This window comes from Talpa europaea (genome assembly GCF_964194135.1).
Source record: "Talpa europaea genome assembly, chromosome: 7".
Lineage (NCBI taxonomy): Eukaryota > Metazoa > Chordata > Mammalia > Eulipotyphla > Talpidae > Talpa > Talpa europaea.
In genome coordinates this window covers 8,265,780-8,288,976 of record NC_140074.1, presented here as the reverse complement: position 1 = coordinate 8,288,976, position 23,197 = coordinate 8,265,780, and the positions used below count along the sequence as shown (strand labels likewise).

Below are 23,197 nucleotides of genomic sequence, written 5' to 3'. Positions count from 1 at the left end.
TGGTCACACGGAACAATGGGACTCTGCCTCCTGGGGCGCCCAGATTTATCTGCTGCTAATTTTTCTTCTACAAGTCAGAGGTGCTGGTGCTCCCGGTCCCCACCAGCACTGGCTGGGTCTGGGCTCGGCTGTCACCAGGGGCCCCAAGACTAACCTCAGCCCCCAAGTCTCTCCCAGGACAGAACGAGTGGAGTTTGGGGCTTGGGGTGCAGACTCCTGAAAGAGCGAGTGTGCGTATTGCTCGAGCATTTGGCAATGCCCACCAGGTAGACGCTCCCGTCCACAGCCGGTTCCTTAACCTCAAACTCCAAACCCCCGTCGCGGCGTGGGCCTGCAGGGCTGCGCTACGGGGCGGGGGCAGAGGCCCGGAGGGGAGTGGGTAGCACGCGGTCTGGGGCAGCCACTGGCCCCGACCCAATAGGTCTTTAGTGCAAAACCCAGTAGGGGGTCCTAAGGAGGGGCGATGCCAGGGTGGGGTGAGCCCCCAGCAACTGGGTCGGAGCCCAGTCCGGAAGTGGTGTCCTTCTCCAGCGGCCAGACCTCAGCCATGGACAGAGTGGCCCAGAGGTGGGGGCGGCAGGAAGGGTTCCCACCCCTTCTCACCAGTAGAACCTGGGCAGAAACAGCATCAGGGGAAGCAGAGGGCTGACCGGCCTGGAAGCCCCAGCGGGGGGTGTGTGGTGCTCAGGCCTTGGCTGGCCCCTGCCTTTGCACCCACTCACTCAAAGGTCTCCCACTGCTTCCTGAGCTGCTCCACTGAGCCGGGGGCCAGGGCCGGGGCCGGGGCCGGGCTCACGTCTTGCTTGGTTTTCCGTAACAAATCCTCAAAGGGGTCTCTAGCCTCTCGAGGAGCAGAGGGCTGCAGTGCTGGCTCCAGGCCCTGGGGGAGTCGGGGAGGAAGGAGTGGGGGGTCGCCGGGCCTCAGGCCCCGCCCCTGCTTGGCCTCAGCAGCCCTGGCGCTTGAGCGGGCCAGGGGCAACGTTCGGATCCTTGAAGGGGCGACTGTTGGGGGGCCCAGGGGCTGCAGGGGACTGGTGTGGGCACCCATAGGCATCTGGCCAAAGAGGTTGGGCATGGAGAGGGCAGACAGGTTGGGCTGAGATCTATGTGGGGCACAGAAGCCGGGACTGGACAGCAGGAGGCCAGGAGCAAATGTTGGCCCCAGGGAGGCAGGAGAGGCCCCGAAAGGCCTGGCTGGTGTGGAGACCAGGGACATGGCGGGCAGTGCCGCCGGCACAGATGGGACAAAGGGGTTGAGTGATGGCTGTGGAAATGGACTGGGGGCCCCTGTGGGCGGAAAGCTGAACTGGGGGGTGAATGCGGTGGCTACATTTTGGGCTGGAGGGCCTGGGGGAAGGGTGCTGCCTGACCAGCTGGTGTTGAGTGGGTCCAGGAGAGCCAGCAGAGCATCGCCGCCTGCGCCTGCAGCCCCGGCAGCCAGGTTAAGTGGCTGGAGCAGTTCGGGCGGGCCTTGGTGAGCAGCGGAGGGGAGGAGCCCCGGGAACGGAGCGGGGCTCAGGGCTTGCCTGTCCCGCTCTGAGAAGTCACCAAGGGCACCGGCAGCCTGAAGCTTGGTGGGGCGAGCAGTGGGGGGTGGGGGCACGATGCCCAGCTCCGGAGTCTTCCTGCCCTGGGGTCGAGGGATGGTGATGCTGCCCGGAGTGGGGGTGGGTGCCTCCTCCTTGTCGCTGGGGTTCAGGATGCTGTCCCGGTTTTGGGGCCTGCGAGGCAGAGCCAGAGAGTTCCCAAGCAGGGCCGGGGGCTTCTCGGGAGAGATGTCTGGGTGCTTGCTGGGGATGGCCATGTCATCCTGGCCCAGGCTCCAGAGCTTGTTGTAGGGGTGGGTGAGCTTCAAGGCCACCGGCATCCCACGGCTCCTCTCGCCCCTGCCCAGGTCCAGCCTCTGTTGGAGGGAATGAGGGAGGCGGTAACCACAGGCTGATCGGGGACAGACCGGAAGGCAGGGCGTCCCTCGCCATGCCGCAGGCGTGTGGCCACTAGCACTCAGGGCAGTGGGGGATGGCCGGGCAGGGGGCTGGCCCAGGTCCCCAGCAGAGTCCAGGTCCCAGGGGACTCTCAGCCCAGGCTTTTCTCACTGGCGCAGATGGATTCCAGAGAAATCCCTGTCCCGTATGCCAGTGTAGCCAAGACGCTTTAGGAAAGGGCTCCACCTACCGACCATCCCCCGTCCAGGTCCTTTTCACTTGTCAAAGTGCAGGTGAAGGCGCTCGGCAGGGAGGAAGCAGGGCTGGGCCAAGTGCTGGCCCTGCTGCTACGAGCCACACGCCTGGCCCGTGGCCCTTCTGGTGGCCACAGGACACACAGGCATTGCGTGGCTTGGGGCTCTGAACTCCACCCGCCCCGGACCGTGCTCAGCATCCCCACACACCAGCTCAGAAACTGGGGCCCGGTGAGGGCCGTGACAGGCCAGAAGCCATATGGAAGTGCGTGCGTCACACATGCACAATCCAGAGCCCGGGAATTTTGATCCAAAGATTCTCTGAGGAGCCTTGGGGGGGACGGGAGCAAACCCAGTTCTGCCAGCGTCAAAGGCCTCTCTGGAGCCCTGGGGGACAAGCCTGGAGCACCAACCAGCCTGAGGCACACTGGGAGGTGGGGGCAGGTCGCCACCGGGAGCGAGGCCGAGCATCCTCTCGGGTGACCCTGTGAGGGTTTGGATGCCGCCTGGCAGGGCTGCGGTCACACTGCCCCGAGCATCGGTCTCTCACTGGCTCGTGTTCAGAAAGCACCAGCCACCAGCACGGCCCATACCTGATAGTCGAAGGTCCCCGGCTGTTCCCTCAGGTCTCTGGGGGTCCGCAGGTCCTCCAGGCTCTTGGCCTGGCCCAGCGGCTGCAGGGGGACATCCACGTCTAGGCCGCTGAAGACATCTTCCAGGAGGTCGACGCTGGCAGCCCGGTCAGGCGGCGCTGGGGCAGGGCCCGCCGGCTCCCGAGCCCGCTGCTCTGGGCTCTCTGCCTCGCCCTCCGCACTGTCTGACTCCTTGAGCGTCCGATATGGCTGCGGCCTGGCGGGAGACAAAGCAGGCTGATTCCTCCACCCAGAGGCCCCGGGAAGAGCGAGCAGCCCTTGGCCAGTGAGTGTGGGATCTGGGCGAGCACTCGAGCAGGCCTGGGGCTGAAGTTGGGTTCTGCTGCCCACCTTGGGCAAGCTGCCGTGGCTCTAGCTTGCATAGGGGGCTCACTCAGTACCCCCAAACCTGCCATGTAACTGCCATTGGGCTCGAAAGCCTTGCAGACAGACAAGATGTGAGGAAAAGGACACGCCTGGAGAGGAGGCAGGCCGTAGACCCATTCCAGAGCTGGCCGTCTGCTCTCCTACCCTCCCCAGGAGTCAGGTTCTGCAGCAGCTCATGCAAACTGAGGACTCCGGAGGGGACTGTTTGGGCCTCAGCTTGGCTGACCTTGGTTCCAGCTTGGTCGTGCCATTGTTTTGCCTGGGACCATGAGCAATCACTTAGCCTCTCTGAGCCTCAGCGGCTCCCTGACCCCAGAGCGCAGGCGGGTGGGATGCCTGTGCGAATGCGTGCACAGCAGGAGCAGAGTAGCATTCTGCGGGTTTGTGCATCAAAACTGCAGCCACCAGGCAAAGGATTCCTGACAAAGGATTCCTGAACCTCAGGGCACCGCTGGGTGTGTGGAGAGCAGTGCCTGGGTAAACCCTGACCTCTGATGGAGCCCCGCCCGGCGCAGTTTGCCCCCTCCACAGCCGGGTGGGGGCTGGCTGTGGCCCAGGGTCAGGCAGAAATGGTGCCAGGGGTCCAGTAAGGTGGGAGAAGGGCGCCACCTGCCGGTCCCGAGCAGGGTCACCCTGAGGCCCACGCAGCAACCAGGGCTGGGGACAGAGCAGAGAGGCTCAGCCAACAGTTTCTGAGAGAACATCATCAGACCGCAGGTCTCGGAACAGCGACAGCAGACCAGGGAGTAGGACGCACACCCCTACTTTACCAGTGAGGAAACTGAGGCTCAGAGAGGCTAAGTAACTCACTCTACGCCACACAGCACCTGACGAGGCAGAAGTGGGAGCCAAGCATGAGACACTTCACCCACGTGGACTAAGCCAGCCGACCCACTGTCCTAGTTTGAACACGGTGAAGGAGATCGAGACCAGGCAGCCTGCTACTTACTTCAGGAAATCGTGTTTTTAGAAAGGAACCCATTGTGTTTTAAGGTGGGCCGGTTCTGTCTCAAAGACACACACACCTGTATTTCCCCACAGGTCACGGCTAAGGGAGTGAGCCTTTTCTGCTGTTTAAATAAATTAAGGCATCAATTCATCCATCAAGCACATGACCCGCCGGCCTCTGTGGTGGGGTGGGGTGGGGCTGGGGTTCCTTGGCCTTCACCCAGGCAGGAGTCTGTACCTGCAAGGTGATTTTAAGGGGATACATTTCTTATTCCAGTGGTTATACCTTTATTATAATTAGTTACAGAAATAAAAGCTATGATAAAAGCAAGCCTATGATATCAGAGCTATTACTGTTGAGGGCAAGGCTGATTTTTTATTTTTAAAGGAAAAACTTTTAAAGAAAAAGACTCAGTGGACAGGAGAGGCGGCATATAAGGCTGCAGAAGCCCCGCTTTCTAAGTGAGGACCCCAGGAGGGGGTCGGTTCACCTGCGGTCAGAGGAGCTTGGTGGCAGAAAGAGCCAGAACCCTCCAGCCGGGTGGGGTGGTGCAGGAGGCGGAGCTGTGTAGAGTCCCTGCAGGACCCCAGGGGCCCAGCCCAGGGAGAGGGCACAGCCCAGCTGGGCCCTGATGCTGGGACTCAGGAATGGGGTTGGAGAGGGAAGAGCCCCGCGTCTGTAAGAAGCTATAGTAGTTCACTCCACAGAGGGCCTGGGGTGTGAAGTGAAAGCTTCTCCCTGTCCTGCAAGGCTCCCATTAAAAACACGAAACCATCTCGTTAACGGGAACAGAGGAGCCGGTGTCTCTGCTCGAGCCCAGCTCTGACAAACAGGGCTGGAGAGGAAAGGACTGGTCGAGGAGGGAAAGAAGGCCCGGGGAGGGGGCACCCCGAGGCGGCGCCCGTCCTGACAGGTGGCACCGGGGTACAGGAAGACAGCAGCGCCAGACGCCCCCCCTCCCCATGAGGCCAAGCAGCTCCCCCACGCCCACCCCCAGCCCAGCAGCCCCAAGAGTCACCAAGCCAAGCGCAGGGAAATGGAGGAAGGAAGGAGAGACCATTCAAAGGGAGCGGAGAAGAAAAAGCTCTCGGTGAAGCCGGAGCCGGGGCCCTCTTGCTGCCGGCCTTCCTCGTCAGAGGAGTCTTCGGAGAGGAAGACAGCATAGTGTCGCAAGGGCTTTACCAGGCTGGGACGGAGGGAGACAAGAGAGAAGAGAACAGTTAGGAGGTGCTCTGGGAGCCCCCGGGAGGCTGGGAAGGGGCCTCCGGCCAGCCTGGGGTGAGGCTTCCTGGAGAGGGAGGGTGTGGGGGGCCTGACAGGCCCCAGGGGAGTAAGCGGGTCCCGAGCAGACAATAAACTGTGGGTTCATCGTAGTTGTCAAGAGCCTGAAGCACATGATCAGACCCCCGGGACTAGGGCCACTTCCTCACATAACCCGAGGCGGCAAAGAGCTCTGCGGACCGCTCAGCGCTGCCGCGTTTGTACTAAAATGTGACGCCGTCTAATCTGGTAACAGGGATCTGAGAAGTACGTATGTTGACTGAACAATGGGCTCCACTCAACCCAAGGTTTATTAGGAAAAATCCAGAGATCATGGGCCTCCCTGGTGGTGCAGAGGTTAAAGTCTCAGTGCTGTCAAGCTATCACCAGCCAATGCAGCCTGAGTTCAATCCCTGGCCAGGGAGCTACCCACATGGCGCAGCAGACCTCTCCTGCCGCGCCCGCTGCTCCCCTCAGCAGTGTGTTTCAGTCAGTCTGCCTGTTCTGCCCCCTGCTCTGTCTCTGGTGAATCCTCTTACTCCCCTCATCTCTGGCCTATACCCCAGTTCTAATATGCATAAATAAATAAAAATAAATCTTAAAAAAAAATCCCTTTAAAAAAAGAAAAATCTAGAAGCCAGGTGCCATGCTTTCCCTGCACTGTCGAGTCACCTGAAGAAAGACCCCTAGAAAAAAGACTGGAAAGGCAGGTGCCTAAGTGTTGACAGTGGTGGGTGGGACGATGGGTGACTCGGGGGCCTGCTTCCCTTTCCTTTTCTGTATCTTCAATATCCAGGAAAAAAAAAAAAACAAACACAAAGCTAAAGAAGAAAGCCAGCCACGCGCAGGGCGGGCGGCAGGCCCTTTCCTGATGAGTGGCCGCTCTCTGGCGTCTCCCTCAGATGCCTCTTCAGAGAGTCTTTTTCATCTGTGATGTGGGAATTAAATATTCATTGTTATAAAAAATACATCTCCCTCGTCAGCCACCTGTGAGCACTCCCTCTATAAACACAAACTTGTACACAGCCCGAGCAGCTCTGCGCCCGGCTCCCATGAATTATACACTGACGGGCACCAGGGGCGTGAGGGGCGCCGACTGGCCAGACCTCAGTTCAAATCCTTGTCCCGTGGGCTGCTTCTTGGGCCCTTGGGCAGCACAGTGGGCTGAGGCTTGCACTGAGGATCCCCAGACTTGGCGACGAGGTCTGGGTGGGAGATGCAGGGTGCCTGGCAGCCTTTCCTCTCCTGGCTGCATGGGACGCAATTCCTCAGGGAAGAGCAACGTGTCCCACACAGCTGTGTGAGAAGCACAGCTGGAGGGCAAGGCTGGCGTCCATCCCCGGGAGCAGGCCTCTGCTGAGACCAACCATCACAGAAGAATATGCTGTTCTTGTAAGAGGAAGGCCAAGCTGGCTCCGGGTGGCAGAGTTCCTGGCGCTTTAACTCCTGTGCCCCAGCATCCTCCATCACCCCTGGAAGCTGGCCAGGTAGGGTTTCATCTTCATCTCACAGAGAGTCTGAGGTGCAGCAAGGGGAGGCCACTGGGCCTGTGGTCACCGAGCTCCTTCTCTTCCAGGCCTTAGGGACCTTAGGGACAAGACCCACCTCGGACTTGTGGGTTTGGAGGGTGCACCGGCTGACAGGCAGCATTTCCCTCTGGACTCGGGAGGGCAGGCAGGAGGTTCCGACTTGCAGAAATGTGCCTGGCTGTCCTGGGCACGCGACATCCTGGCTCCCAGACAGCAACAAGGTGTGGCAGGAACCTATTTGGCTCTCAAACCCGACCTTGCTGCTCTCTGCTCAGCACCTGCAAAGCTGCTACTCCGGTCAGGGCTCTGCAGATGCCTGGTCCATCCACACCTGAGGCCTCCTCCTGCTGTCTCTGGTGACCAACTGCCCTTCGGTCTTGAAGGCACAGCTCGAGTGGCGCACCTTGGAAGCCTTCCTGGGGTTCCCTAGGAATTAGCTAGACCGAGTTCGCTTCTCCCTGGGCTGTGCTAGCCCTTTGTCAGTACCATCTCCCTCTTGCAATTCTAGTTTTGAGCTGAGCACAAGGGCAAGGACACGGCTGGTTTTCCTTTCCCTTCCTACCCGGGGCACAGCATTAGCACAGCGGAAGTCTGCTCATGGAATGAATGGAAGCCAGCTTGCTGGGGACACAAGGCGCACCCCCACCTTCCTGGGGGCCCCGCCGCAAGTGTCTCTTCCATTAGCTGGTGGCTGCAGGATAGAGTGTCCCCTCGTGGGGTCCCCCATCTCTCCTGAATTGCTAAGACCTATAAAATGGGATCACAAAGATAAAGGTATTAGGGATACAGCAATAGGCAGGAAGCTTGGGAAAATGTTTAAAGCAATATCCACAGACAGGCATTGTGCCCGGCATCACAGGTCATCGCTGCCCCTCCCAGCAGCCCAGCAGGAAGGCATCACCATGTATATTCTATAGAGGGGGGAGCGGATGGTCATGAGCCTGTCCAGCCATTTGCCCACCCAAGAGATGCTTCCCGAGGGCTTGTTGTGAGCAGGGCCAGTGCCAGCTGAGCAGTGGGAATCACAGGAGAAGAGCAGTGAGATCAGGTGAGCTGGCCCGGACGTGCCCATCCACCCAGCAGCAGGACTGGTGGTGGGTGCATAGAAGGGGACGCACGAGGGGACGTGCACCGCTGCCTGGGTCAGATTGAATGACGCCCTGGGCGGCCCGTGAGTGTGTCCCCAAGGCCTTCCAAACAGCACTCCACGAATGGCCCCTGCCCTGGCTTTGAGAAGGAAGCGCTCACGCTGGCACGCGCGCTGGATGCGCTGAACCTGGCAGCATGTCGGGCGTCACAGAGCGCGTGGGCTTGGGTCAGGCCGGCCGTGCCTTCAAGCCAGGTTGCTGCAGTTCATGTCACTGTCAAAATCCAGGGCCTCTCCGCACTGGCATGATCTTGGGGCAGGTGGAGAGAGGGAGTCTTGATTTCTAGCCCACAAACCTCTCTCTCCTCAGCTCTCCAGGCCAGGGCAGGCCGGTTGGGCAGTGGCTATGGGAGGCCCAGGGTGTCTCCTGAACACCCCATCTTGAGCGTGACAGATCACCGGGTGTGGGCTGGGAGTTTGCCTGTGCTTTGGTCTGATGAATTTTTTCAGATCCAGACTTCGGGTCCCGGGAATGAAGACGACAGTGCTTACAAGCATCGGGTGACACGCTTTCCCAGTTTCTCGTGAATTCCTTATTAATTACACACTAGCTCTGCAGATTAAAAAAAAAGCCAAGGCTCAGAGAGTGGGAGTCACTTGCCCCGTGTCACACAGCAGCTCAAAACAGAGCTTGGAACTGAACCTGGGCTTGAAGCCTCTTTGCGATGCTGCCTCCTCCACCTGGTGGATCTGAGACAATGGAATGAGGGGCAGGGGTGTTTCCCCTCCTGCTTTGAATAAAAGGTGAGATTTCAAAATAAACCTATTGAAATTCAGCGGCTCATGTTTTCCCATGAAACAGTCAGATATTTGTCAGAGATAAAGGACGAACCGTCGAAAACGTCCAGGTTTAAATTTTTTATTAGCTTAAGGCAGAATCTGGGGGGAAAAAAGTGTACCTCTTGCCTCATTAACCCAATTCAGCTACTACCCTGCAGTCTGCCACCCACCACTCGCTGGATTTTATTAGCCACAAAGAGCTGTCTGTGAAAGGCAGAGAGCGGCGAACCTGGCTACCCAGCGAGGGCTGCCGGAGCCTCGTCCATCACCGTCCGGGCCTTGGCGTCCCCCGCCTGCTCCCGCCTCTGCCCACCTCGTCTCGGCGCGGAGTCCCCATGCAGATGACTTCCCGAGCCCTTCCTAATGTTTGGTTTAACGTGTCGCCGCTTAGCGTGTGCGTGTGACAGTGGTGACAGGTACGGCTGTTCCTTTTTAAATACCATGTCAGAGGCAGGGCGTCAGGCGCGGGGACGTGCTCGGGGCTCTGCTGAGCCGGGACCGCGCGGCTTATTTTTTAATGAGGAAGACCTGCATCTCGAGAGTTTTTTTCATGTGTCACATCGCGTGGACAAATCAGCTGCACGTCACGCTGGCCCAAAATGAAATGCTGACAAATGTAGATATTTCAAATTTAATTGACATTTAAATGTATTTGAGATAAAGATGGGGGGGAAATCAGCGAGGACTTGGTCTCCAGAGGTAACGAGGGGAGCCGGGGATCATTTTTAAAGGATCATTTCACTCCAGCAGAAGGTTCTTTATTCTATAAATGTCTGGCACCCTTCGCCGCGCGACTCCTGTGGGGCTGATGAGCAGGGACAGGCCTGGGGCGAGGCCAGGGTCTGCCTGCCACCCTCTCCCACTGCCCGTGACCTTGGGAAAGTCATTTCACCTCCTGGCACCTTGAGCTCTCACCTGTACAACAGGGAGCCTACAGCTCTCCTGATGCCAGGGCACTGGCCGACGGGAGGTTCTTTATTCTGTAAATGTCGTCGCCCTGATGCTGCTTCGTCCCGCGACTCCTGTGGGTCCGTCTACTCCTTCGGGACCAGCGCTGCCAGGGCCAGTAGTGCAGGAACACCTGCCTCTGTGGCTCTTGGACGAGCCTCCACTTGGGAGGTGACTTGGGGGCTGGACTTTTAACCTCGAGGATAGCAGAGGCTATGATGACCAGGGCGTCCCTGGAGAGGGTGGTACAGGGGGCTAGAAGTGAGCTGGGGGCACAGGAAAAGAGGCTGGAGATCTTGAGTCAGCACAAGGACTGCAGGTTCAAGACACAAGGACTTGACCCTTGTGAGGTCAGGGGTGACAGAAAGGCCAGGGAGGCAGCTGGGTGGACCCTCTCCTCAGGTATCCTTTGCCTTTCATCCATCTGCCCATTTAATTCTTTGTCAACCTGTGTCAGTCCTTTGCACAGTGGCAGTTTCACATGTCTACGTCCACGCACAGCAGGTGAAGTCTTCCCTGGGCACCAGGTGGAGGGACATGGGTGGAGGGACACCATGTCACCTTTCCCTGCTTCAGGCTCTTTGGTAGAGGGAAGATGGACAGAGGAGCCAGCAGCCCCGGGTCAGGTCCTGGATCCCACGTTCACTCCATCTATTAGCGCCTCCAGCCCTTCCTGGCTAGGCCTACGGGCAGCGCCTTCTCCGTGAAGGCTGTAAGGAGTGGGGAGGTCAACCAAGTTGGAAGCGTTAGATGTGCAATGGCACTTGGCATCTGGAACAGTGAGGGGGCTCGGTGGGGATGGCAGTGCCTTTTGGAGGGGACTGATGGGTAATGTCTTGAGGGCAGGACGCCTTCTCCTTGGACAGCCTAAAGGTTCATTTCATCAGCCGCAAAGAATTTCCTCTTGTGACAGCTCCTGGGAGAAGTCCTCCCACCTGGGGGTAGGTGTCGCTGCAGGAGACGAGGGCCCAGCATTTTTCTGGGTGCTGCACATCCCTGGAGGCTCGTTGGTAGATGCTGCTTCTTCAGTTTGGGCCCAGGCCCTGCATCTGGCCTGGCTTTGTCTCCTGTGCCCAGACCCCCTGTTGGCGAGGGGAGGGCGGCGTGAGCTGGGTCAAAAGCCTCTCATCTTGCTAATCGGGTCTGCAACCTGCTGGACTCCCAGCGCTGAGTCCTGGCAGCCTGCCAGGGGTGGTGCCCCGACAGTTGTCCTGCCCTCCAGGCCCAGCTGGCAGCTTGTGTGGTCAACCCCAGAGCTGGCTCAGAGGGCGAGGGCAGGGAGGTGCAGGAGCTTCCAGCCTGTCCTAATCACACCTGCCACCTAGTGGATGCTCTTTATGCATCTGTGCTTGTTAAGTGACACCCCTCCCTGGCCCCGAGGTGCGGGGCTGTAAGCTCCACTTGCCTTCAGTGATTCCTTTGTTCATTCACTCAGCAAACATCCCTGAGCAGAGGTCTGGGCCGGGTAGGTTCAGTCTGGAGCTGCAGAGTCAAAGCTGAGACACAACTCTGCCCTGGGGAGCCCACAGACCACCTGCGTGTGTGCGTGGGTGCATGTAAGCTCATGGGTGTGGCCTGCAGCATGGCGGGTCAGTGGATTGTGGGTGGAGGGGGGTATGCACAGTTCTTGGGGCTGCCGGGGGCAGAGCCTTGAGGCTGCAGCAGAGCTGCGTGAGACAGTAGGAGGGGTGATGGGCACATAAGGCTAATTTAGGAAACTAGCGTGGCTAGTTCCCCAAACCGTGTTCTTTGGGGTGTTAATAGGCATCGTGTCTTAAAGAAGAGGGCAGAGGGACTTGCCCAGGGCCTGGGGCTGGCCATAGGCAGGCCAGGATGCTGCCCCAGGACTCAGATGCCAAAGTCCTGCCCATCACCAAGGGGTTTGCTGACCACACCCCCTGGGCAGCTCGGGGTCTGCAGAGGAGGGAGGGGGGTTCCACCCAGGTGGGATCCACAGCCAGGAGCCTCTGACTCGCTGAGCCAGGTCCACAGGGGCCCAGGGCGGGCTGGGGTGGGGGGAGAAGCCTGTCATTGTTTGCTGGAGGGTGTGTGCAGCTGTGGAGAGATACAACTGCAGAAGGTTCTGAGATCTGGTCTTGGGCAGAGCTCACTAAATGCTTCTGGCAGCTTCTTCTGATCTGATTTTAGTCTTGTGGGGCTTTGGGTGCTGGGGTCATGAGGTATAATTCAGATGATCAGACTCTCTGATTCCCAGGCAGACTGAGGTGGCTGCTGGGTGGAGACTGCCAGGCCAGACCCTCTCCTGGGCCAGAAGCACTTCAGACACCAGCCGCACACTCCTTGGGGCCTCCAGACCTAGATCCCCGGACTCCAGGGCTCTAGTGGGCATGTAGAAAGTTACTCTGAATACGGAGCCTTAACTGGCGCTGAGTCCTGGCAGTTAAGGCTCAGCTCTGCCCAGGGCTGTGTAACCCAGAGGTGTGACCACCGCTCAGAGTCCTGGCTGACGATACCAACCCCCTAGCCCTCTCATGAGGAGGCAACGACTTGGCAATTAAAGTGCTGAGCTTGCTGTTCTCCATGATGGCACTTGTTAATCATTCAGTTGCCCGAAATCATCTCAGATGAGAAAAGACTTAAATGAGGACAAGGACACTTACTCTGGGTGTGGCCGGTGCCCCCCACATGGATTCTCCCCTAGTCACGAGCAAGGATGGGGGCCAGTCTGCTGGTGGGATGCTGCCAGCTGCGGTGCTGCAAAGTACCTCTAGGAAAAAGGCTGGACCAGAATCTAGCAAATTGGCGGCTAATAAGTAGTTGAAGAAGCGGGATTCTTTCCCAAGCAAACAAAATTACTTGAAAAGAGCCTATTTTGCGTGGATTTAGCCAGAGAGGTGAACAGGGCAGTGTCCCAGGGTCCCTGGTGGAAGGATCTGGATCGTTTATATTTAGTACCATGAAAGGTCCTCGGTTTGGGGACTGCCCCCTGGAGGTGAGACAAAGGGGTGCAGTCAGAAGAGCTTGGCTCTGCAGCAGGTCAGGACGGGGGTGGGGGGCCTGTCAGATCCACGGCAACTGCCAGCCCCGTGACCACGAAGAGTCAGAAGACAGATGACCTGGGTTGCTGTGAGGATTAAATAAGGTGGAGACGGCATGTAACTACCTCCTTCTGCGCTGTCAGCAGCTTTGTGGGAGCAGTGGCCCTGGACCCCTGGCCGCTTCAGAGCAGGGATCGGATGGCGGGCAGCCTGGCAGAGGCGCCTGCAGACCAGCCGGCCACTGCTCACCTTCGGCCTGTCTGTGTGCTGCGTGTGGTCTTGAGGGGCAGGCAGTGAGCACAGGGCTGAGCACAGGGCTGCCTTTCAGAGCTCGCAGTCGCTGTCCGTGCACATAGAGCTCTCTGGGAAATTCCCCTGGATCCGGCAAGTCAGGAGGCCTGGCAGCCAGGCATGTCGGGGCCAAAACAATCAAAACACACCTTTATCAGGTGAGGGGCTATGAGTCTCACCTCACGCTCATCCTCATCACTCAGAGGGGTTCCGAGTCGTTACCAGGTATTAAGCAAAAGGCCCGGACGGTGTAGAAGAAAGGTCACCAGACAGTCGGTCCCACCATATTCAAGCTCTGACATCCCTGGCAAGTTGCTGAGGCCTCTCTTGGAGCCTCAGTTTCCTCATGTTAAATGAGAACGCCACCAGCTACCCTTCCCAGTCCAGGGGTGGCGGGTAAGTGCTGCTTCCCTCCCTACCCCAGCCGAGAAACACTCGGCACCAGCAGACACTGCTTCTTTGGCAGGAAGAGGCCTGCACAGCTCTGTCCAGGGGATGACTCCGAGTTCCCATTCTGTGGAAGGGGAATGAATGAGGGCCAGGACACGAGGGGTCCTCAGCTTTCCCTGCTGCTGACTGGCCTCTGACCCCCAGACATGCGGTCTGATCCCTCCTAACCCTAACTCTTACCCTAGGGGACCCCCAGGGCATCCCATCAGCCCTGCTCTGAATAATAATGGAAGGAGCTGCTACTTCTGGAGGAGAAATGTCACTGAATATTAATTAGCTAATGTGAACTAAAAAGCAGAGGACCATCCTCCCAGAAACCTTCCTGAAATGTTCTTCCGATCGCCGTCCTATGGCTCCAAGGCAGCAGGATGCCTCTACCTTTGAATCCGGAAGAAAATTTGGTACAGGATGCATTTCATTGTGGGAAGAGGCAAGTCTACAGGAGTCGGCGCGAGATTCCCGTTCAAGAGCTTCTTCTCACAACCCTGCAAGGCTTGCGCCAACTGGGCCGTCTCAGTTACTGCTGAACGACGGACGTGTGGACAGACCGACGGACATCAGCTGGGAGGAAGAACTGCTCTCCGCAGGAGGACTGGCCAGCGAGCTGACGTCCGATGCTACTGGGCCTTAATGAATTCCAGACGCTGAGCTGCTGCCGGAGGCCCTGGAGACCGTCTTATTCTTAATCAGCTCCATCTTCCTGTCCACACAGTTAATTATTTCATGTGCTGTTTGGAAGTGAGAGTTGGGGCAAGAGTCAGGAGGACTGAGTCCTTCCCTCAACTTCAAAGATCCTGTGTGCCCTTTTGCGTTCACATCCTCCAAGTTTCCGATGCACTTGGGTATTCCCGGTGGAGACAGAGGTCCGGGATTCAAGGAGATGGAGGCCAGATGAAAGGGCCGCCCCGAGCAGAGTGCCGGTCACAGGCCCCACCCCAGGGCCCACGGGCTCCCGCCTGCTGGCTCCTTGCTGTGTCTCCCAGCACAATGCTGACAGATTGGAGGCGCTGGTGTCTTTCTCCCCCCAGAACAATATTTTATGAGGAGTTTGTTTTATTAAAATATTTTCCGCTGGATGCTTCCTGTGTTTCGAGAAGTGGGTCTTGCCAGCTGGAGCTTATGACAGTTGAGAAAACACCTCGCAGCGCTGTTGGGACATGGCTTTTGGGGGTGGAGGCGCACGGGGGATGGGGCAGCAGTGGCGTGCGGAGACGCAGGGCAGCACCAGGGTGCCAGGATGTCACCGGCGTTGGGGGAGAAGGAATACCCCCACCCAGGGACAGATTAGGGAAAAAAAAAGGTGACCAGAAACTCTACAAATAATGTCCGACAGCATCCCTCCACCGCTGGCGGGCCGCCGAACCCCACGGAAGTCTGGTCGAGAGAGCCTGCATTAGCTTTCTGTGCCTGCCAGTTTGCCAAGCCACCCATTTAGCCCTGAGGCTCTCACTGGGTCATTTAAACCCAAACAGAAATCTAAAACAAGGCACATCGCAAAAAGAAACTAAAAGTATTATCAACTGAGTTCTGACAATAATGAGACGCTGGCCCTTTGGCATCACTCAAGAGGTACCCCATGACACTGTGGGGGGGTGGGGACACACACAATGGCACCAATGCAGGTGATTAGGATGTCCTATCTCATATAGGGCACCTGGCCACAAAATGGGAGCTGCTTTTCTGTAAAATGTGCAGAGTCACTGGGCTGGGGTGCTTTTGTGCAAAGCAAACATATTCTGAGCTTGCATTTTAACACCAATGGGCCCTTGAACCTGCATCCTGGTACGGGGTCTACAGGATTTTAGCCCAGTTTGAAAAGGGTGTTTTTAAAGAAAAAGATGCATTTTATTCCCCCCCAAAGAGAAATCTTTAGGGTTTGAGGCACACTGAAGCCATGCAGCAGCTTCTCCACAAGGGGGCAGTCATTATCCATGCAGCTCCCACCGGGGACCTATTCTATCCACGTTAGCATGCCCACAGTCCAACCTTGCAGAGCAAAAGTTAAATCTACACCCAACTTCATGAGTCCGCTTCTGAATTTCACATGACCAGCCATCTCCCAGTGCACGCGCGCGCGCACGCTGACACACACACACACACACACACACACGCAGCCTAGGCAGGCTGCTCCAGAACAACATGCATTCTCAAGCAACACTGCTGTAAACCACAAACTCCCAGAGGCACAGAAGGGCCTCACCCCCGAGCCCAGTCTGGTCACAGCTTGATATCTCGGGGATGTTTCTTCCTTTAGCCCTTTTCTGGCTAGGACCTAGGATCTCTCATAACTTCTCTCCCTGAGAACTTGCTCGAAACAGGGCAGGCACCAGGAGCATTCCCGGGGGGCATCTCAGGGTCCCTGGAGCAATATTTTTGCTTTCCCCCAACAGCCCACGACCAAGAGGATCTCATGCGCTTTTGCACAGGAAGTCCGTGTGCAGCTGCCGAGTAGTCTGGGCTGAGATCCCCAACCTTGGGGATAAAGGAAGTGCTGCACCCCCCCTGGTGACAGCAGTACCTTCTTTCCTAGGCAGACCCCCTTTCAGGCAGCTCAACCATTGAGCCCCACATGTATGCCCACCCCCGTCTTCCACCCCAGCTCTCCAACAGCCTGGCAGGTGACTCTCACTGGGTCCTACGCCATGAACTGGGCATAAAACCCAGCCCTGGGCCCAAGGTCTGAAAGAAAAGGCCATAATAGATCAAAAGCTATGGCCCAGGTGAGCGGAGGTACTGGTGTGTGGAGAGGGGAGAGAAGAAAGCCGGTCTCATGCATAAACCCCCAGCTCTAGAGGCCCCAAACACACCATTGCATGGCCCTTGTAAAACAGGTTGCCTCCTGGGCCAAGTTCCCAACTCTCCTGCTGGCCTTACATGTTGTCAGCATAAGAAAAGAATTAGAACCTTCTCTGAGTTCCCTTTGGGCATCACTACTCAAAACCCAGCCCAGATGGCGGCCTCTGGGGCATCCCGCTGGGGTGACAACCACTTGGGGCTTGTGGAAGAGGACACCACAGCTCCAGGACTTCCCTGCCCTCTGTGAGAGGACTGTGCAAGCAGGGGGTTCCAGGGAAAGCCTCTTGAGGGCCCGGTGGTGGCGGCAGCAAGGGATCGCAAGGCACTGGACTCCTGGGGTCTTGAGGCCAGAGGGAGAGCAACAGGGGACTCACTGTTCGGGGCTGGAGACCGACGTCCTCCGACCTTCCACAGCGATGTTGCTCTTGGGTCTCTTAACGACATGCGGGCGAGGCGGGCGCACCTACAGTGGGGACAGGGAAAGAGCCCCGGAAAGGGTGGGTTAGAAGGGCCACACAGGGCTGTTCTGAAGCTTCGGCTTGGCGGCCCCCAAAGACAGGCCGTGGGGCTCTCACAGCACAGGCTCACAGTCCTGCTGGCTGTGGCAATGCCGCTCTTGGCCTGGCGGCAGCACATACCCCAAGCTCCACAGGCCGCTCCAAGGGCAGGGCCTCCTCCCTGGCAAGGAGGGGACCCTTCCACCTGCCCCCTCGCAGGGCAGCCAGAGCTTCAGTGCAACCCAAGCCCAGAGGCCTCTGGAATGCTAAGTCTCCTCTCGCCTGCTTCTGGAACCCAGAAACCAGTTGGTAGAACAAAAACGCTTCACTCAGATTGTTTTTATGGGTAAACGTGCCATTTTGCTTTTTATAACAGGATGCTAATTTTGCTCTCTAAATGGAGAGAAGGGGAGCCAACGATAGATTACTATCAAAATAAAAATCATCTTCCTGCTTCCTAGGGCACCCCTGGGCGCCCCTGGAGCTGGGAGGTGGGCGCCCCTGGAGCTGGGAGCTGCACACCCCGCAGGGCTGCCACCCTCAGCTCGGGGACCTGCTCTCGGGTTGCCGGCGGGAGACTGTGCTTGACACTGAGACTACGGCTTCCTAATCCAGTTGTAGCAACGACGTTTTTCTTCCTGACCTGCCGCCTCTGAGAGCCAGGCCAAAGGCCCATGAAAAGAGCCTCCCACCCCCAGCGCGGGGACCGGTGGGCTAAGAATCTCCAGGTGTTCTGGAAGGATACTCATTTCGCCTAATCAACATGACACCGTGTTAAATTTGAACATGTCCAATGCTGGAGAGTAGGGGGGAGCTCAGCTAAGAGTCTATCGTGGATTTCAGTGCCAATAAAAATGATGGCGCCTCCCAGCACACGGGGGCTTGGCCCTCTCGCTAAAGACGAGGGGCCGAGGGAGGAAATGCCACAATCGCTGAGGTTCCTGGACTAGCCAGGGCCTGGGAGCGCGCATGCATGCGCATGCTCCCGTTCCTGCCTGCCCTCTCCCTGAGCACATTCCGCACCCCCACCTCCAGCGATCTGTGGGCGATGCGGCACAATGGCCGAGGAAAACATGAAAGGCAAGTCTTTATAGAGTCTCGTCAAGCCCTCAGGTCTCCGCACGTCTGATCTCACCCCGGTTTTTCCTGTGGCGTGGCCAGTGTGAGCTCAGCCTTGTCTGGCAAGTCAGAGATGAGCTGGCAGCCAAGTGCATTCCACCAAACCTGCTGCCTCCTGGGGTGCGTGGGGAGGCCCGAAGGGCTGAAGGAGCGCTCACCTTGCTTCTCTGTGACTGGGGGACAGGGCGGGGGTCTCGGGATTAGAAGGCGCCATTCAGGATGAGCTTACCCTTGCCTGGCATCTTGCAGGGTGCCTGGTACGTAGTGGCCGCTCAGCAAGATTTTTAGAAATAAAGGAACGACGATGCTTGGCATCTCACCAGTCACGAGAACATTGCTATTGTTATTGCTGTGATGAGGGCAGCGCCAAGCAGACGCCCGCAAACATGCAGCCACCGTTTGCTGAATGACTGACAAATGGACACCCCCCCCACCCATTCTAACTCTGGACCGTCTTGGGCCGGAGCCGACCGACCGACCTTTGGCTGGTGAACAGGACCCCCTGGCTGGAAGGCTCCCCCGGACTTTTCACAAGAGGCGTGTGCACAGCTGGTGATGGTCCTGCCACGGGGGCCCCGGTGGGGGGCTCTAGGAAGGGTCATGCATGAAGGCCGGTCAGCCTGTCCTCGCACCGGGTCGCTCCTTGTTACAATAAAGGCGGGTTAAGAATGTGAACTTGGGGCTGAAATGGGGGGATTAAGTTTGTGGCAACTTCAACTGAACTTGCAACGTGGTGAAACATGGGGAAAAAGAACAACAGAGCTAATTAGACGAGCTGAGCTGTCAGAGCGCGGCTCAATGGCTCAGCGCCAACAAACAAAAGGAATGGCTTGGCAATCAGCAGGATCGATGGAGGAGACTGCTTCATTAGGGATGATAAAACAGACAGAGCAGGGGGGGTGGGGAGGGGGCCCAGGCGGGCGGCGGGGGGGGGGGGGAGAGGAGCGCCTCGGACGGGGACAGTCACCAGCCGGGCAGCTACCAACACACCCGGAGCTGCACACACCTGATTGGTGTGGACAAAGCAGACACAAAATCACACTCACAACCAACCACCCAGAGACACGCACTGCACCGAGGCCTGGAGACACCAGCACACAGTCTCGCAAACACCCTCACAGAGGCAACACAGCCACACACACACTCACACAGAGTCATACGGCTCGAGCTGCAACCAGGCACAGACACAAACAGACAAAATGGTTTAATTAAGCCCAAATCACAAGCCGATGCAGACAACTGGGCCGTCATATTCCAGCGATCACATCCGTCTTTCTTGGGGTGCTTAGGAAGGTGGGGGTGGAATGAGGAAAGAGACCACGCACACACACCACAGTGCCCCCCCCCCCCCCCAGTGCTGGATCCCGGCAGTGCCAGGGGAGAAAATGCTAAACAGGGATTTTGAGCTCTGTTCAAGGGGGACTTGAGGGGAAAGTTGGGAAACCAGCCAATTCCCCACTGGATTTAAAACCTGAGAAATCTAAGTCAGCAGGGTTAAATGTGTATTGAATACAAAAGCACCGAGTACATTTGATTTTAATGGTGAGCAAGAAATAATAAATACAGAGCTTATAAAGCACTTCGCATGCGGCCGACCACAGCCTGCCGGCCCCCTGCACGTCCCAACCCACTCCCCTTAGTCCACCAGACACTGGCCAGGCTTTCTTCTGCTCTTTCTTTTTTTTCTTTTTAAAAAGAAAATCCAAATCCTCTGGTAACATCTGAACTGCAGCCACAGGTGCCAGGCTACAAAGCTCCTTCCAAAAAGGCTGAGTGGCCAGCCCCCACGTTCCCCACGTTCCCAGGTCAAAGCCACACTCTGTCCAGAACGTTGGCAGTGGAGTGGCCCAGCAGAGCCTGGCTGGGGTCCAGCGGTACTGGACAAGGCCAACTGGCCAACCTCTTGCAGCCCTGAGGGGTTCCATCGCCCTCTGTCTCCCAGGCTCACCCTGAGTGTGCAGTGGTGCCCACTCATAAGCCCACTGGGTGACCAGAGTGGACAGACTCTGGGGTGCTGGGGACAGCTTCCAGCACAAACCGTCCAGGACCCCTGCATCCATAATGACCCTGCTGGCAGGGGGTACACGTGTGCCCTTCATGCCAGGAACTGCACTGGGCATGGCACATATAGGGCCTCATTATCTTCCCCGGGTGGGTGCTACTCAACCAGCTTTACAGAGGATGAACGTAAGGCTGGGAGAGGGTAAGAGTCTTGCGAGGGTCACGCAGCCTGGAGGTGGCCAAGCCGTGAGACTCAACTGGGGCATGATTTCCAAGGCCAAGGGAGGCGGCCCGACTAGGCACTCTGCTGTCCCGCCCCCTGACTGGGGTGTTGGTGGGTTTATGGCATCTTGTCCTACTTTTCCATCCTTATTGTGTACGTCACATGGGAATGTGGAGGGAAGGTGGAGGCCCAGAGGAGAAAGCGGGGGGCGGTGGGGAGAGTTGCTGGCTGATACTCTGGGCAGTCTCCACTCTTAAGAGATAGCAAATGCATTTCCAAGCCAAGATCTGGGGGCACAAGACCCCAGTTGACAGCATTCTGCTCCCTTTTGAGCAAAGGGCCACTGGAGAAAGGCTTTAAAGCTCACTGGCTAGACATCCGGCTCCCCCTGAGATTTGCTCCCGCGCTGCCCACACGGCGCACACCACACAGCAGGCCCCGGCTACCTGCAGGCCACCGAACTGATTCAGAGAACAGGAGAGGAGCCCAGAAAATGCAAGTTCAAGTGCATGCCACGCAGAGAGGAAAGCTGAGAAACCCAATTCCCAGTTTTCTTTTGCCAGGCAGCTGAGTTCAGACTCCCTAGATTTAGTCAGGCGGGGGCAGAGCTCAGGCAGTGTTAGGGGGAGGGTGGGACACCGGCTACTCACGGGCCTCGAGCGCTGCATCTTGGGAGGCGGCGGGCGTGTGGGTCGGAGTCTTTGTGGCTGCATCAAAGTGGAAACTTAAAACATCAGTACACCGAGAAGGTTCCATGCCTCTCCACACACGGCGTGAGGGCAGGCACCCACGACCCAGCCCCAGCCCCAGGGCCGTCCTGGACGCCTCCCACTCCTGCACCCCGGCCCACATCAGCAGGTCTTGGGTCACATGTGTCCTCTCGGAGGCCTTCTCTCTGCTCGTTTCCCAGTTCTAGTTCCACCTTAGCCCTGGAACCCTCCATCTCCCTGTCCTGATCGCCTCCAGCCATTCTCCACACAGGCAGAGGGGGATCTTCTAGAATGCAATGTGACCGAGCTGCGTCCTGGCTTCAAACACCTGCTGCCTCCTCCTCCTTGGGTGGCGGTTTCCAAGGAGCACGGCTGACACCCCAAACTCCAAGACCCGGGTTCTGCTGTGCCTAACCCCCGGAACGTTCAACCTTCACTCAGCTCACGGGAGGCAGAGCCTCCAATAGGTGCTCCCACTGGGTTTGCCGCCTGCCCCATGGGAGGAAAGACACAGCCCCCCAGCTCTGCTGGCAAGCGCTGCTGGTCCCGCAAGAGTCTGCTCAGGCGAGACGCCCCTGCCTCCTGGACTTGCCCGCAGTGCCTGTCCTCTCACCCAGAACTGGCTTTTAAATGTTCTTTCCTTGAGGGCTTTGTCCCTGTGCCTTGGGGGAAAACATCTGCTCAATAAATGTCCAAGGAACAAATAAATTTTGTGCACAATGCTTGACTTTTGAAATCAGGATCTGGATAAAATTCCACAGAGCACTGAGTTCTCAAACTCTACCCTCAAATGCTTTACCTTGAAAGTCACGCTCTGTCCTTTCAGAGGTGGGCTGGTCTAGACGCCCTGAACAGGTGTGGGGAACAGGTAAGTGTGGAGAGCAAAGCCCCCCTCGCTCAGTGCAGACCCCAGCAATCCCCGGACCCCAGCAATCCCGGTGGCTTCCTCCCCCTCGGCCCCTTGGTTCAAGGAGGTGCCTATTAAGCTCACAAAGTCCAGACTGTGAGCCCCTGGAGTGGCCACGTGGGGTCGGTGTGAACTGAGGCCGTGGGTGTTGAGATGACACCGGGGCCCAGACTTGGCTTGACAAGGGAATGCAAGAGAGCGCAGTGTCGATGACGTGGAAATGAAGGTATTTTGGGCGTTTGGGTTGCATTGACTGTTAGATTTAATTTACCTGGTTAACCTCCTTAATACAATTACGACAGCATTTGGACTCCCCCAGCGGACTCCCAGGTGTGGATCCTGCCCTCTTGCTCTAAAAAGCGTCGGTGCTTTAGGGCTGTCCTGGGTTGGACGGAGCCTTCAGACACTAACCTTCGAGAACCGATTCCCTGAGCCTGACCACTGGAGGGGAGGGGCCAGGTCTCCCCGGGCCCAGGGCCCCTGGTGTTCAGTCCAGGGCTTGTCAGAGCCACCTGAGGGGAAAGTTGACCTGGGAATTCGGTAGAGAATTGGGGTCCCTCAAGGCACACTAAGGATACCTCTGGATGGAAACACACAGCCGCTTCCCAGATCCTGTGCCACTAGCTGGTGGTGTAGACCGGCCTTCAGTTGTGGGTAGGGGAGCCCCGTCCAGCACAGGCCACTGCTCTTGGGGGGTTGCCACACCCCCACGCCCCCTCACCCATTCCTCCTCCGTCACCCTGCGCTCTCTTCACGCTGCGCCACTCGACTCCCGCGCGACCACCTTCCAGCCCTACGGATCGCACGGCTCAGACCTAGGCCCTTTCCACCCCTGCATTTTTGTGCTTCTATGCTGGTCCCTTTCCCTGAAACACTCTCCCATGTCTTTTTTAAAAATTTACTCATACATACAAGAGCTGGGGTGCAGGCCGGAGATCGGGTGGGTGAGAGGATTCACCAGAGACAGAGTGGGGAGCAGAGCAGGTGGATCTACTGAAATACACGGCTGAGGGGAGCAGCGGGCGAGACAGGAGAGGTCTGCTGTGCCATGTGGGTCACCTCCCTGGCCAGGGATTGAACTCAGGCCGCAGTGGCTGGCGATAGCTTGATAGCGTTGAGACCTAACCCCTGCGCCGCGAGGGAGGCCCCCATGTCCTTTTTTTCTGTTTTGGGCCTCTTATTTATGGCTGTCTGACTCAAGCACCACCTCTCTTGGGAGCTGCCCCCCATATCATCAGCTCACAGTCTTGTCCTATTTACAGTACTGCATGCACAATAGGACTTCAGTAAATGATTTTGGGCTTAAACTCCCTGGCATCTGTAGAAAAGTCAGCAAAAGTTGTTTTCCAGCATCTGTGATTAACTAAGGACCTTTGGTTGTGATCAGGAAGTG

The 23,197-nt window shown here is 57.7% G+C and overlaps 1 protein-coding gene across 1 annotated transcript in view; it reads right to left on the bottom strand.

Moving 5' to 3' along the window:
* Positions 1-718: 718 nt before the first annotated feature.
* The window catches only part of DENND1A (DENN domain containing 1A), a gene marked incomplete at both ends in the record, with an annotated part of 451,205 nt that continues 428,726 nt past the window's right edge, over positions 719-23,197 (bottom strand). Inside the window, 4 exons of the mRNA XM_084237464.1 lie at positions 719-1,903; positions 2,773-3,028; positions 5,205-5,333; positions 16,722-16,810. Of these exons, the coding sequence (XP_084093590.1) occupies positions 719-1,903; positions 2,773-3,028; positions 5,205-5,333; positions 16,722-16,810 (1,659 nt within the window). The remainder of the gene's footprint in view (positions 1,904-2,772; positions 3,029-5,204; positions 5,334-16,721; positions 16,811-23,197) is intronic.